The sequence below is a fragment of the Perissodus microlepis genome, chromosome 18 (genome assembly GCF_051167445.1).
Source record: "Perissodus microlepis isolate ML-2025 ecotype Zambia chromosome 18, ASM5116744v1, whole genome shotgun sequence".
In the NCBI taxonomy this organism is placed as follows: domain Eukaryota; kingdom Metazoa; phylum Chordata; class Actinopteri; order Cichliformes; family Cichlidae; genus Perissodus; species Perissodus microlepis.
This window is the reverse complement of record NC_140478.1, coordinates 3,812,838-3,825,713: the sequence shown is the minus strand read 5'-3', so window position 1 is coordinate 3,825,713 and position 12,876 is coordinate 3,812,838. Positions and strand designations below refer to the sequence as shown.

Here is a 12,876-nt window from a genome sequence, read left to right as displayed (position 1 = left end):
GCTTAAACATGTGAGAGGTTGATCGCGCAGAGAATCGCTGAGCGTTATGTGAGTGCGTGTGTAAAAGCAGCAGGATATATATTTTAGTCCTGCTGAGCCAAATAAGACAGGTCAGGGTGAAGAAGTGACAGCCAAAGAAAAGCTTACCACAAAACGGAAAAGTTATGACAAATAAGGCAAAAAGAAAGTGCAGCTTTATGGTTTCATGGACAAAAGAATTTCTGTGGCTGCAATATGACGAGCTAAATAACCAGGGCTGCACATAAGTGGTCCGCAGGTGCGCATTCGCTGTCAAAATAAAAAACGCGCACAAGCTAAGAAGTTGCAACGCGCGTTTGCGTACATAAGATTTTGTGGAGGAGGACAGACATTATTTTAGAACTCTTAAAGATGTCGAAGAAGCTCCTTTAAGCAATTACTTTGGTGTTCCTCCACCTCCAAAGAAATGTCAGAAGGAGTCCAAACCGCAAAAGAAGCTCGTATTCTCGGAAAAGTGGTTGCAGGAGGTGAGCTGGCTTCAAACAAATGATGAACGCACAGAGATGTGGTGCAGAATGTGCCGTGAAAATCCCACTCTAGCGGACAAAAACACTGCCTTTTATATGGACACAAACGCGCGTTGCAACTTCTTATCTGGTGCACGTCTTTTATTTTGACAGCGAATGCGCACCTGCGGGCCACTTATGTGCACCCGTGTAAATAACATAATGTTCTGCCGGGTGTGTTGTTGGTTTTCCCTCGATTTCTGAGTCGACAAGCGCCTTTGTTACTGGGACCAGTAATTTTAAGAAAGGCCCCCATTAGAACCCATGAGAAATGCAAGAAATGCATTATTGCTCAGTCAGCAATATCTTTCCCGGAACAAACACCAATTGCAAATAACATACTAAAAATAAACCTGAAAATCAGTTTAAATCAGCTACTATGTTGCAAAGAGTGAACTACCACTGGCACAATTTAGCAGTCTTTGCAAACTTCAAAAAGCAAACGGCCTCGATCTTGGTTCCACTTGCCTCTTACCCGTGACTTCAGTGGAAATTTCAAATCCAGGATCTGACACAGACTGATTCATGTCCTACAGTTCTTACAAGTTCATAGAAATTTCTGTTCAATTAGAACCAAGTATTTGAGTTGATGATTGTCATTTTTATACAATGTTGTAATTTTTGTTTCAACAATTTTTTGATTAATGTTTTGTTTCCGTTACAATATTATACTTTAATGTATAATATTGTAACGGAAACAAAACAGGAAACAAAACATCAATCAAAAAATTGCTCTTTTTTTATTCGGGCTACTTAAATTTATTTCGGGCTACCAAAAACTGAAGAGTCCCTGCCCGAAGGGCTACCTGGGACTTTGAAATTTTGTGAGCCCTGAGGTGATATAATGCAAACCATCTCATTGTTATAAAACATATTCAGATAACTTTAAACCCACTAAAGTTTTAAAACTTAAATGTATTATCATGTGAAAGCCGTCTTCTAACATTCTGGCGAGGCTAAAAAGCTCTGTTTACTTTGTAAAGTGGATACTTCAAGGCCTCCTCAGAAATCAGCCCCTCTTTGGTGCAGCTAGAGGACAGGCATGAAGGACAACCTCCATGTGTTCATACTGGAATAATGATCGGGAAATTAACGCTGTGTCTCTCCTTCAGACCCTTTCTCTGTCAGCTCGTGTTTTCTTTAGCAGTCGTTTATTACTGCTAAGTTTGGGGAATTCAGAATCAACAGCTCCAAAGTAATTTCTGCTTATCGCCGTGCCCTCTGGTGCCGAACTCTGCGATGATCGTTATCATGGTCTCAGTGGAACACAGTTTAGCGAGAGAGAATACACTTGTGGCATTGTGACCTCGGGGAGAGTCATCTGAGACACAAGCTGCATTTTTCAGTGAGATTTGGGATTTTGTTTTTAACCCTTTTTTAAATAGTGCTGTGAATGTGACTGTTATATATATATATATATATATATATATATATATATATATATATATATATATCCATATATACATACATATATATATATATGTATGTATATATGTATGTATGTACATACATGTATGTACGGCCTGTGGTTGCCTGCTCACACACTGAGGTATACCGGTGCCCATGGCTATTATTTATATATGAATTGCTGCCATGAATGGGCTGTGGTTGTTGATTTTGTTTCTCACTGAGATTATTTTGTCTTTTTTTAAAAGGCAACCAAAATCCTAATCTCCATGCATGTATGCATTGTCCATGTATGCACAGGATGATGGACTATTGTTACATATTATTATTACATATTATTACTAGTATTACTACTTTTTCTCTGCTTTTAATTGCTTTTTCTTTTATCACAATAATCCATTTGATTTGCCAATAGAGGCGTAGCCCTTAGTCATGTTTCAGTTTTAACCCTATGAATTGGAGGTCCTTCTCTGTACCTCACCAAGGTCGCACAGACCAAAACGTTGTAACAGAATAAAAATAATGCTAAGCAGGACAGTGTGCGGAGGTTATATTATATATAGGTCCTTCATATTTGAAAGAAAAAGAAAATGTGGTCTTTGAGAACTGGGTCATAAAATGTTCAAAGCACATTAACTTATTATTTGAAAATAATCAAAAGAGTGCATTTTGGAGACAACAGTGAATGTCTGTGGTTGTCAGATTTGGTTGTGGGTGATTATAGTCAAACCAAGGTGCACAGTTAGAACAGAGCAATTAATTACCCATACTGTAGATGTCCGATAGGTATAAATTATTTACGCACACAGGAACTACTACTAAGGTTTAGTTACCTGTAGCTAGTTTAGAATATGAGATATAAGTCAAATCAAATATCACGGTGTTGCTATTAATAAACAATGGTTGTCGTTTTCAGGATATGAGGAACTGAAACTTCTCTAGGCTGCCTGAAGCCTGAATCTTTAAATCAGAATGTGACTTTGAGTGCACCATGATGCCTCATGCTGTCAACGTGCAGTATGTCCAGTACCTAAAACAACAGCATGTACCATGTTTTATGAATTAACTCCATACCAGTTATTATAAGATCCTCATTTTTAACTGGCAAGGAGCAAGCATTTTCTACTCTTACTGTTTTTTTATTAATTAAATTAATTGTTTGGTTAGTATGAAAACAAAGATTTGATCTCACTTTAAAAATGTCCACATTGCCACCTACAAATAATAAATATAACAGGAGTTGTTTTGAAAGATTGCAGATGATTTCAGAACCTTCCTCTTATTATATTAGACAGAAAGCTTAGAGACAGAAACTCTATAATCTGGACAAATCAACTATGTGCATAGTTGAATGCTACAAAGTAGATCAAATTGTTTTGTAACAGTGATAAACTGACCAGATAATATATTATTGTCACAGCAGTAGCTACAACGACAGACTGGTAATGCAGTTAGCAGCAGCTCTAGCCTCAAAAGTCCCGGAGGGCCTGTGCGACTCTATTGCAGCTCCAGTTTAACACTCAGCCCCTCATCTTATCCAGAAGCATCCTCCAATAAGATGAATGATTTTATTCCACCTCTGACACTTCGCTGCGATGTTATTGCCTGGAACAGAACAAAACCTCCCTGCTGGGTGCTAAAAACTGACAGTGTTATATTGCTGAAAAAAAGGTTCCCCACATGTTCCTTGAACTGCACCAGACAGACTGCTTTACTGAAATTTGTTTGCTTCTGTCACGTCTCATTAATCTTGATATTAAATTCATTTTTTAATTCTTAAATACCCTTAAGAATTTTCTAATTCCATCAGTTGTGCTTGAATAAGCAGAAATCATTGCGACCTGAGGTGGAGTGAGATTTTACTGAATTTAATGCAATACACTCGACGTGCTAACGATACACATGTAAGGGAAATCTGTGACAGCCCCAAAGCACACTCTGAATTGTCGGTAATAACATTGGGTGGTCTGTGCTCTGTCAGTAACCAAGGGAATGTTAAAATGCTTTGTGTTGTAATTCTCTGTGGTGCTGCTATCCATTAGTTTATGCTGGCATGAAAGTTGCTGCTTTCAAAATGCTTAAGATAAGGGCTACTTAAATTAAATTCTAAAGGCACTAAAACTCCTTTAAACTAAATGGTACTGCAAATCTGCATTCAGAGGAGGTAAACTAATAATGCGGCCTAATCAGATTACTTTGATTCATTTTGATGCTGGTAGGTGGCTACTTTTCTTCCTCTCCGCCACTCCCTTCATCTCCTCTCCAATTTTCTGTCTCAGCCTGCCTTCCTACTCCGTTTCCTCTTTTTTCTTTTTTCTTTCTTCCATTTTTCCTTTTTCTTTTGTTCTCCTGCCTCGTCTCTGCTGGGTGGCACTGTGTGTGGTTAGAGGGAGTACTGTGGTGGTCTCATTAATCCAGCTCTCATGGCAAACTAGTCCCCAGGGACAGAGAGCCCACTTTTTAAAAAGTGCCCTGTCACACTCTGGCACATGATTTGCATTTAGGTTAAAACCAGTCGGGACTCTTAAATCTTATTTATGAGCCGAGGGAAGTCCCTCTTCACTGTGACATGAGGGCATCAGTTACTGTCAGGCCAAACAATTACAAACGCTCAAATGCAGGCAAGCGCACACGCACACAGCTGAGTCATGGTGAAAGCATGAAGTGTTTTTGGTTTATAAACAGGTTAAAATCTGTATAGGGGTTGGGGCTATTATCAAGCTTGCAAGAGCGTCCTTTGCCAGTAATCAGTGTAATGGGCTGTCCGACGAAGGAGGTGCACACTCACAGAGCACAAGGTGAAGTGCTGTATTGTAATCTTATGCATGTACAGAGTGTGCACAAAATATCAATGGTGTCAGCTCATCCAATGAATAGTTTAAGGCAGATAAGTGTTTGTAGAGAGAGAGCCAGCCTTTCAGGCATACATATGAAATCCTTCCAGTGATAGAAGAAGAACTTTACGCTTTATTGGGACTAATTAACCCTTTAAAATCATTATCAGTGATTAACCCTGTCCATTATCCTTGCAAATAAGAATATGACATTTTTATTTGTATTTTATATTACTTACTTATATTACTTCTAAAACAATTTTAGTTTAACTGTTCATCTGTTACTGTTCATCCTCAGTTTTGTGCTGTTGTGTTTTTGTTTTGAGTACAGATATGGTCATGCATTCCATAGCTGTCAACACACTTCACTAAAAAATGTGAACCTGTGGTCAGATGAAAAGTCAAGAGATCACTACCAGTGTTGGTCAAGTTACTTGAAAAAAGTAATCAGTAACTAATTACTGATTACTTCCCCAAAAAAGTAATCCCGTTACTTTACTGATTACTTATTTTCAAAAGTAATTAATTACTTAGTTACTTAGTTACTTTTTAAAAACACGATTTACAACCTGAATAGGTGATAAAGCGATAGATCTTTCAGCCCAATTCTACTTTTTCTACATAATCCATCATACAAAATGTAATCAAATGGAAAAGTCTCTTTTTTTTAACTTGTTTTATTAGTTTTAATCTTTTAACTTTATGCATCAAGCAAAAATTAAATTATATGCACCATTCTCTGACTGGAAGAAATTAGTTTAACATTTAAACCTATTTTCTGCACATTCCAGCACATAAAATAAAATATTTTTTGTGTTTACACTCACTCTTTCAAATAGATGCAAGTAAAACACAGCAGAAAATAAATAAAGTCAAAGACTCAGCGGTCCTGTTGCTCTGTTTTCACCTGTAAAGCAGGAGTGGGGTAGGCGGAGGTTTACCCTGGTGCAGGTGTGCTGCAGCGGTCAGTGGAAGAATCCGCGAGTTTCTCTGTGAGTTTCCCATTACGTCGTTGTGCACTCAGTGCTTGTTTAGGGGGTTTTTTCGCTGTAAAAAGAAGTTTTCTTCCCACGCACAACAGACGCTAATGTTTTTGTCACTTTTTATGGAATCAAACTTAAAGTAAGGTCAGTACTTCCTCGCTTTAAACGCTGCACGCTTGTACTCTCTCCTGCAGCTGATGTCACGAAAGTCACAGTCGCTTACGTCACTGTCATGAGACATTCTCGCAAAAAAATCACGGTTATAGCAACAACGCAGCGTTCCTACAGGAAAGTAACGGTAATCTAATTACCGTTTTTGCAATAGTAATCCCTTATTTTACTCGTTACTTTAAAAAGTAATCAGATTACAGTAACGCGTTACAAGTAACGTGTTACTGCCCATCTCTGATCACTACAATGACTGGGTTTGCACAGCTTTTTTCTATGGAAAGTAAGTAAGAAAAGTGTATTTATGTAATGCTTTTCAGCGACATCAAGTCACAAAGCACAGCAATTACAATACAATGAATATCACGAAAGAGCAAAAGACAGAAAGATGGGAAACTTTAACTGAAATGACACTGAGATGTTGTCTTAATAATATGTCTTAATAAATTGGCACTCAGATCCTCAAATCTTACCCATAACAAATACCCTCTGAAAGATAAATAAATAAATAAACAAAAACTTGTAAAAGGTAAATTAAAACTAAACATTTTCAAGCAACAAATAAAACAGAGCGTGCAAATCTAACTGAAGAGTAAACAGTCTCCAAATTAAATGAAAATAAAAAACTGGATTTGTGTAGGAAACAGAGACAAATCATTTATTTGTGTTTGCCCCACATTCAGAGATTGATGTGCCAGAATATACACTTATATGTTCTGAAACAGAACATATAAGTGTATCGTTAAATGGATAGACCCACACTTAATGTTACAATCTGTTTTTTCCATTTAGCAAAAAAAATTCAATTCAGTTCTGTTTTGTTTATCTGTTGCCAAATCCGTCACGTCAAGGTGCTAAAGACCCGACAACAGAACAGCAATGTGATTGTCTTGTTGATTTGTGTAGTTGATGTCTGATATATGGCATGGAATCCATTCACATACTTAAAGCATGCTGTTTATTATAGCTTGACACTTGCTGGAGACCTATTCAACAAGTCCAGTTGTGTTTGATATCCTCAGAAGCAACACTGGTTGCTCTTTTCGCACAATGCAGTAATTTATGTGTTCAACCTTCTGTGGCTGATTAACAGCCTAAATAAGTAAAAACTTGTAGCAATAATGCTAATTATGTAAAAATCAACCTGTATAACCCTGAAGACATCACCTAAGTAAATTTTCTCTGGCTTGGCAAAGCTGCTCCAGTGCCGCGGGACAGTCTGCAACTGCTCTTTGCAGGCTGCTAACTCTCCTAATTACTAGCTAATGTGTAAAAATTATTCTTCCCTTTTACCCTTTGGTCCTCTGCTTTTTTCTCTTTATGTTGAAACATGGAATGTGTGTAAATATAGAACTTATATATACGTATACAGAATCTGAAGCCTTGAATCAGTGAGGTCCCATGATGTGCAGGTGCTAAAATTGTGTAAGGTGATACATGCCCCTGAAGTTTGGCAAGCTGTGCAAAAGCCTGTGATCAGCAGGAAAATCTGGCTTGCAGCTACGTCTCAGCCACTTATCAGCGTAATGCTCTAGTGTGGAATGTGGTTAGCCTGTGTTTATATAAAGCTCTCCACACATGGCTTTAAGTAGATTTAGTGCTGATAGCGCTGGGTGTTTCTAGCACTTTCGTGTTTTGCCAGTGCACTGCTGTGTAGCCTCCCCATGCTTTCCCAGTCCTTGTTCCTGTCCTACTGTCACATCATCCTTGAGTGTTTTACTTTTTCATCAATGAGTCCTGGGCTTATTCTTTTGATCAGGCCTAATCCTCTTTATTATTTGCATATTGTGATTTCTCCCTGCAACAATCAGTCCTCCGCTGCACCAAACAGTGTGGACTTTGATTAATTATGGAATGTTTGTTAATGGACTGGGTGCTTTCAGTTCATCCTCACTTTTTATTTCTGCTATGCATTACCATTGTGTTTGCTGCTCGGTTAAGTTCTTTATGGTATAAATTATTTGATAGCTTGTATAGCAGTAGAGCAAGCGTAATATATTTGGATAATAGATTTGTGCACTGTACTGGGTCATGCTAGCAATTAGCGTAATAGTCTATTTCAGAGGCATTGGTTTCCAAAGTAATCCATAAACAGGGTGAGGATGTGCACTGTGAACCATACTTTAAATGGTGGCAGTAAAGAGGACTTGATGTGCAAGTTCCTAATAAGAATTTTAAATGGAAATAATGGCTCCAGCCAGCAATCATAAAAACTGTAATACAAAGACACAAAGTACACAAGTCTCAGTTTCTGTCAAGTGAAAGTCTCACATTTCTCCACTTGTCAGGTTTTCTTGATTTTGTGAGTTTTGTTTTTAGTTTTCAGACACTGGATTTTGGTTACAATTCAAAGGGTTTCTGCAGTTTTATCCAGAGTTTGTTCATTTCTAAATTCTAGTTATTTTCATGTAAATATTATGTAAATATAGATTTCATTTGTTTTATATAACTGAATTTACATGTCATTCCCATTTTATTATGTGGCACAAGTTCAGCACAAGCTCTGCCTCCTGTTCTATTTTGGTAAGTTTAGGTACCGCAAATAAGTAAATGGACTGATTCTAATATAGCGCTTTTCTACTCTCCTGCAGCACTCAAGGCGTTTTAAATGACAAATAAGTCAACAGATCTGCTGAGAGTTGAGTGTTCTGTTAGAATACAGTATGATATTATGGGGAATACGGGGATTTTAATGTATGGTTGTCAGGTCATTCAGTTGTAAATGTGGATTGTAAACTGATTTCATGGAGCTAATGAAGACTAGCCAGTAAGCTGAAATGTGATCCCTTTTTCTTTTCTCTGTTAGGACTCTTACTGCTTTGTTTGGGATCAACTTAAGGCTTTTCAGGGAGCATTTAGGACAGTCATAATAAGGAATTACAGAAGCCCAGCCTCAAAGTAACAAATGCATGTTAAAAGATTTCAGTTGAGTTTTTACTTACTTTACTTATGAGACTCTTGAATATGAAGAGTCAAAATAACTGGTAGTAGTTAAAGATGCTTTTGCAACAGAAACATGAAGCTGTATGAGATATAAAGACAAAGAGTCTTCCATGCTCTATAGGCTTATAAGTCACTCACTGAATGAATGCATGAATAAATGAATGAAAGTGTTCATCTAGAGGCGGAATCTAGGTCTCACAGTCCAAGTCACTTATGCAATGATCTGTTGATTTGCAGGTCAATGCCAATAAAATTTGTTACCCATGCAAACAAGAGGTGACAGAGATGATAGCATCTCTGTGGGGTTATACTTAGTAAAAGTGGCATTTTAAGCTAAATGCTCTGAAAGTCCAACCTGATGCAATATAATATAGTGTTCAGCTACAACATACCTAACCAGTTTGATTCTAGACCGTGATCTGATCACCAAATCCTTGCTTTCCTTAGTGCTGCTGAAAGTCAGTCATAAAATCACATCTGGAACATACACTATATTCCACTTAAGCTGCAATTTAATTCAATTCAATTAAATTTTATTTATATAGCGCCAAATCACAACAAAAGTCGCCTCAAGGCGCTTCATAGATACAGAGAAATTTAAGTGATCTCTGTTTCGATTTATGTCTTCCAGGACTTCTGCTAACTTATGAACCTGATGCATTTGCTACTCTTCACACTTACATAACAGAAAATCACCCATAACGCTCTGCCATGCATTCATAATGTTTTCCATTTCTGCACTCTGTGTGTTTTGGCGTACATCACTAATATTTCAAATAGCTAGGAGGGGAATTTATTGTCTTGGGAGCTGAGGTATGACACAAAGCACAATGTTTCTCATGCTCCACTGCTTCCATAAAATCACTGTTTACTCATTTCTTTCTCGTGGGTTTATTTTTTTTTCTTTTTTTTTGTTCTTCCATGGATATAACAGCTGTCAGCTGTGGGAGTGGTATAAGCAGGGATCAGAAAAACGCTAAAACAGTGCAATCCATTTCAACGTATTTGCATAAATCATTTCCGGACAATGCAGACTGAATGAATGAATTACTGTAATAGAAAATGTCACAACTGTCACGACTGTCCTTGAATCTCTCAGGTTACGGGTGCCGAGCGCTGCAAATATGAAATTGCTCATCAGATTGCAGGCGTCTTGGTCAACAATGCCAATAAAATTTGTTACCCATGCAAACAAGAGGTGACAGAGATGATAGCATCTCTGTGGGGTTATACTTAGTAAAAGTGGCATTTTGAGCTAAATGCTCTGAAAGTCCAACCTGATGGTGGTGCTAGATGAAGTGTAAAGGGATTAACCTTGACTCTTCATCTAGCACCCAGTATGCAATGATCTGTTGTGGAATGTGAAAAACACGAGTGACATGGGAGGATTCGTCCCCTGGGGACTATGAATGTGTGTAAATATGTTACTTTAATCATGTGGAATATAGAGGTTGATGATTTCAATCACTCTCTTGTCACATGTTTTCTCTGTTGTCACCTAACTGACATAAAACAAACCTTCACTGTTTTGTCAATACAGGTTAAAAAATAAGTCAGATGTTTCTGTTTCTGGGTAATGACGTTTAATTGTATAATTGTTATTGTCTTACAAGGGGCTGCCCCTCCCTGAGCCTGGATCTTCTGGTGGTTTCTTCCAACTTAGTATCACGGCAAAACCTGTAACAGACACGCTGGTCCACCGTGTCCGTTTTACGCTTTGCCTCTCCAAAGTGTGAAATGTACATGCATGCAGAAATTGCATTACCGGCAGGGTGAGATAACATATTTAAAGGCATGAAGTCGGTACTGTGTAAAAAACGTATAAAGTGCATTCCAGAGTCCTTAATCGCCAGAAACTATTAAGCTAGGTGGCTAATATGTATCTACATGTACATGTGTTAAAATGTCTGTTTAAACACTTTCCCGTGATTATTTTCATTTTGGCCTGAAATAAAACATCTTCCTCTGCTGTTACTGCATCTTACTGCATGTGTGTACATTTCACGTTTTGGAGAAGCAAAGTGTTAAATGGACACGATGGTCCGGCCTGTCTATTACACACTTTGCTGTGATATCGGGTTTTTTCTTCCAGCTATCACCAACTGCTTGATTGTAGTGGGTTGTCTGGTTGTTGAGGTTTTCTCTGTATTATTGTAGAATCTTTATCTTACAAAATAAGGCACCATGACATGACTGTTGACAGAGGAGGACTGCTATAAATAAATTAAATTAAATTGAATATGTGTCCCTTCTGTCTTATTTTGTTAGTTGAGTGAACACTTGTAGTGTGTTTTTTTTTTTATTGTGTAGTTAAAACTGCACGTGCCTTTGACTGCTCACTCACTAACTTTCTATCATATTTGATATCTGCACGATTGAACCTTCCAGTATCAGAAGATGCCATTTGCTGGTAAACTGTCCAAATTTAAATGGATCTCTTCCAAGATGTTGGTAATATTTTATGTGCAATAGCAGAAAGCTTCTAACTGAGTGCCCTTGTGTTTGTCTTTTATGTTTTTAAAGAGATCTCTGGGAACTCGGAGGACATCCCTCTAGTGCGCTGGAGGCAGCAGTGGCTGGAGAATGGCACTCTGCTCTTCCACATCCATCACCAAGACGGCAGCCTGAGCCTCCCAGAACCGACTGAGGATCCAGCCAATGTCTCTACGAAGGAGGAGCTCCGCATCCTGCACATCTCTGTGATGGTAAATCCTCAGTGCTAAAAAGAGCTAAAACTGGAAAGTGCTATGTTATATTGCTGTTCATTTTCTTTTGACACATATAAGAACTTTTTAATTGGGCAAAATTTAGCAAAATGAAAAATGTTGGTGGAAGATTTTTTTTCTTTCTTTAATTAAAACTGACATGAGATCAAATTGATGAAACGACGTCACTGTTTTTTCTTCTTCTCTGAAACAAAACTACTCCGAGATCTGTCTTTTTCTGATAAGATGGCACATTTTTTTGTTTTTGCTTCCAAATGAAACAGCACAACCCGCATATTTCTTTTCTGAAAAAGCAGGCAAATCTTGTAGATTTCTGTCACGGTACGATGACTGTTTTACATGCAACAAATCCCCCCCAAGCCTCCCTCTGTCTTGCAGTTCACTCTGTAGTATGTTGAGGGTTTTTTTGACCCAATATATGTGATATCTCAGTCTCCACCACAGTCACATGCCTGCCAGATTTATTTAGATCAAACATATATTAAGCGCATGGCGCATCCAGCCTGCTATAGGGTAAGGATGTGTTTTATGACTGTAAAGGCATGGATGGGGTCAAAGTGGACTTTTAATGATAAAGAAAAAAGGGTATTTACTGTATGTATAAGTGAAATGTATAATTCTACATTTCACTTGCAAAATATAGATTTAGATGCATGCTTACACTGTATCAAACCTTATCTGCTCTGTCGGCAGAGAAGGAAATGAATCCTTAGATCTCACAGCTTCCTCTTCTTGCCTGAGGAAATGTATATTTATTAGATCTTAGATATGCCACACCTACTCCCAGTGCCCTTTTCTAGCCCAAAGACATTACAATCGTGCTTTGATGGATGATATGTATTTTCAGACATTGAAAGCATATTATAGCTGCATACACAAATGATTAGTCAGCTTGAGAAGACTTTTGCCAGCAGCTATATCTGCTGAACGGAGGCACGGAGCTGTGCTTCAACTCCCGCTGAATGTCATTGACCTTCAGACCTTAATATAATGACGGATAACTGACTTTGACTTTCCTCTGCATGTTTTACATGTATTAGCAAACATCAAGTCCATCTACAAGGTGCGCAGGCTTCAGTGATGACAGCATTTTTATGTGGAAATTAGATAGCCAGGGTGCCAGTTCTGCTTCTTGCCCCTTTGATTTTCCACTAATCTCAGATTTTTACTCCCTGCTCTATCTGCATTTCACATCCCATCAACCTCAGGTCCATGTCTCTATGCTCCGTGCTCCGCTCATTCCTCATCCTGAACGAGCTGCAGCGGCAGC

At 38.1% G+C, this 12,876-nt stretch overlaps 1 protein-coding gene across 9 annotated transcripts in view; it reads left to right on the top strand.

Moving 5' to 3' along the window:
- The window catches only part of astn1 (astrotactin 1), a 439,026-nt gene that overhangs the window by 95,534 nt on the left and 330,616 nt on the right, over positions 1-12,876 (top strand). For all 9 annotated transcript variants that reach the window (XM_084912727.1, XM_084912726.1, XM_084912725.1 and 6 more), the window contains exon 2: positions 11,404-11,585. In XM_084912727.1, coding sequence (XP_084768853.1) covers positions 11,404-11,585 — 182 coding nt within the window. The remainder of the gene's footprint in view (positions 1-11,403; positions 11,586-12,876) is intronic.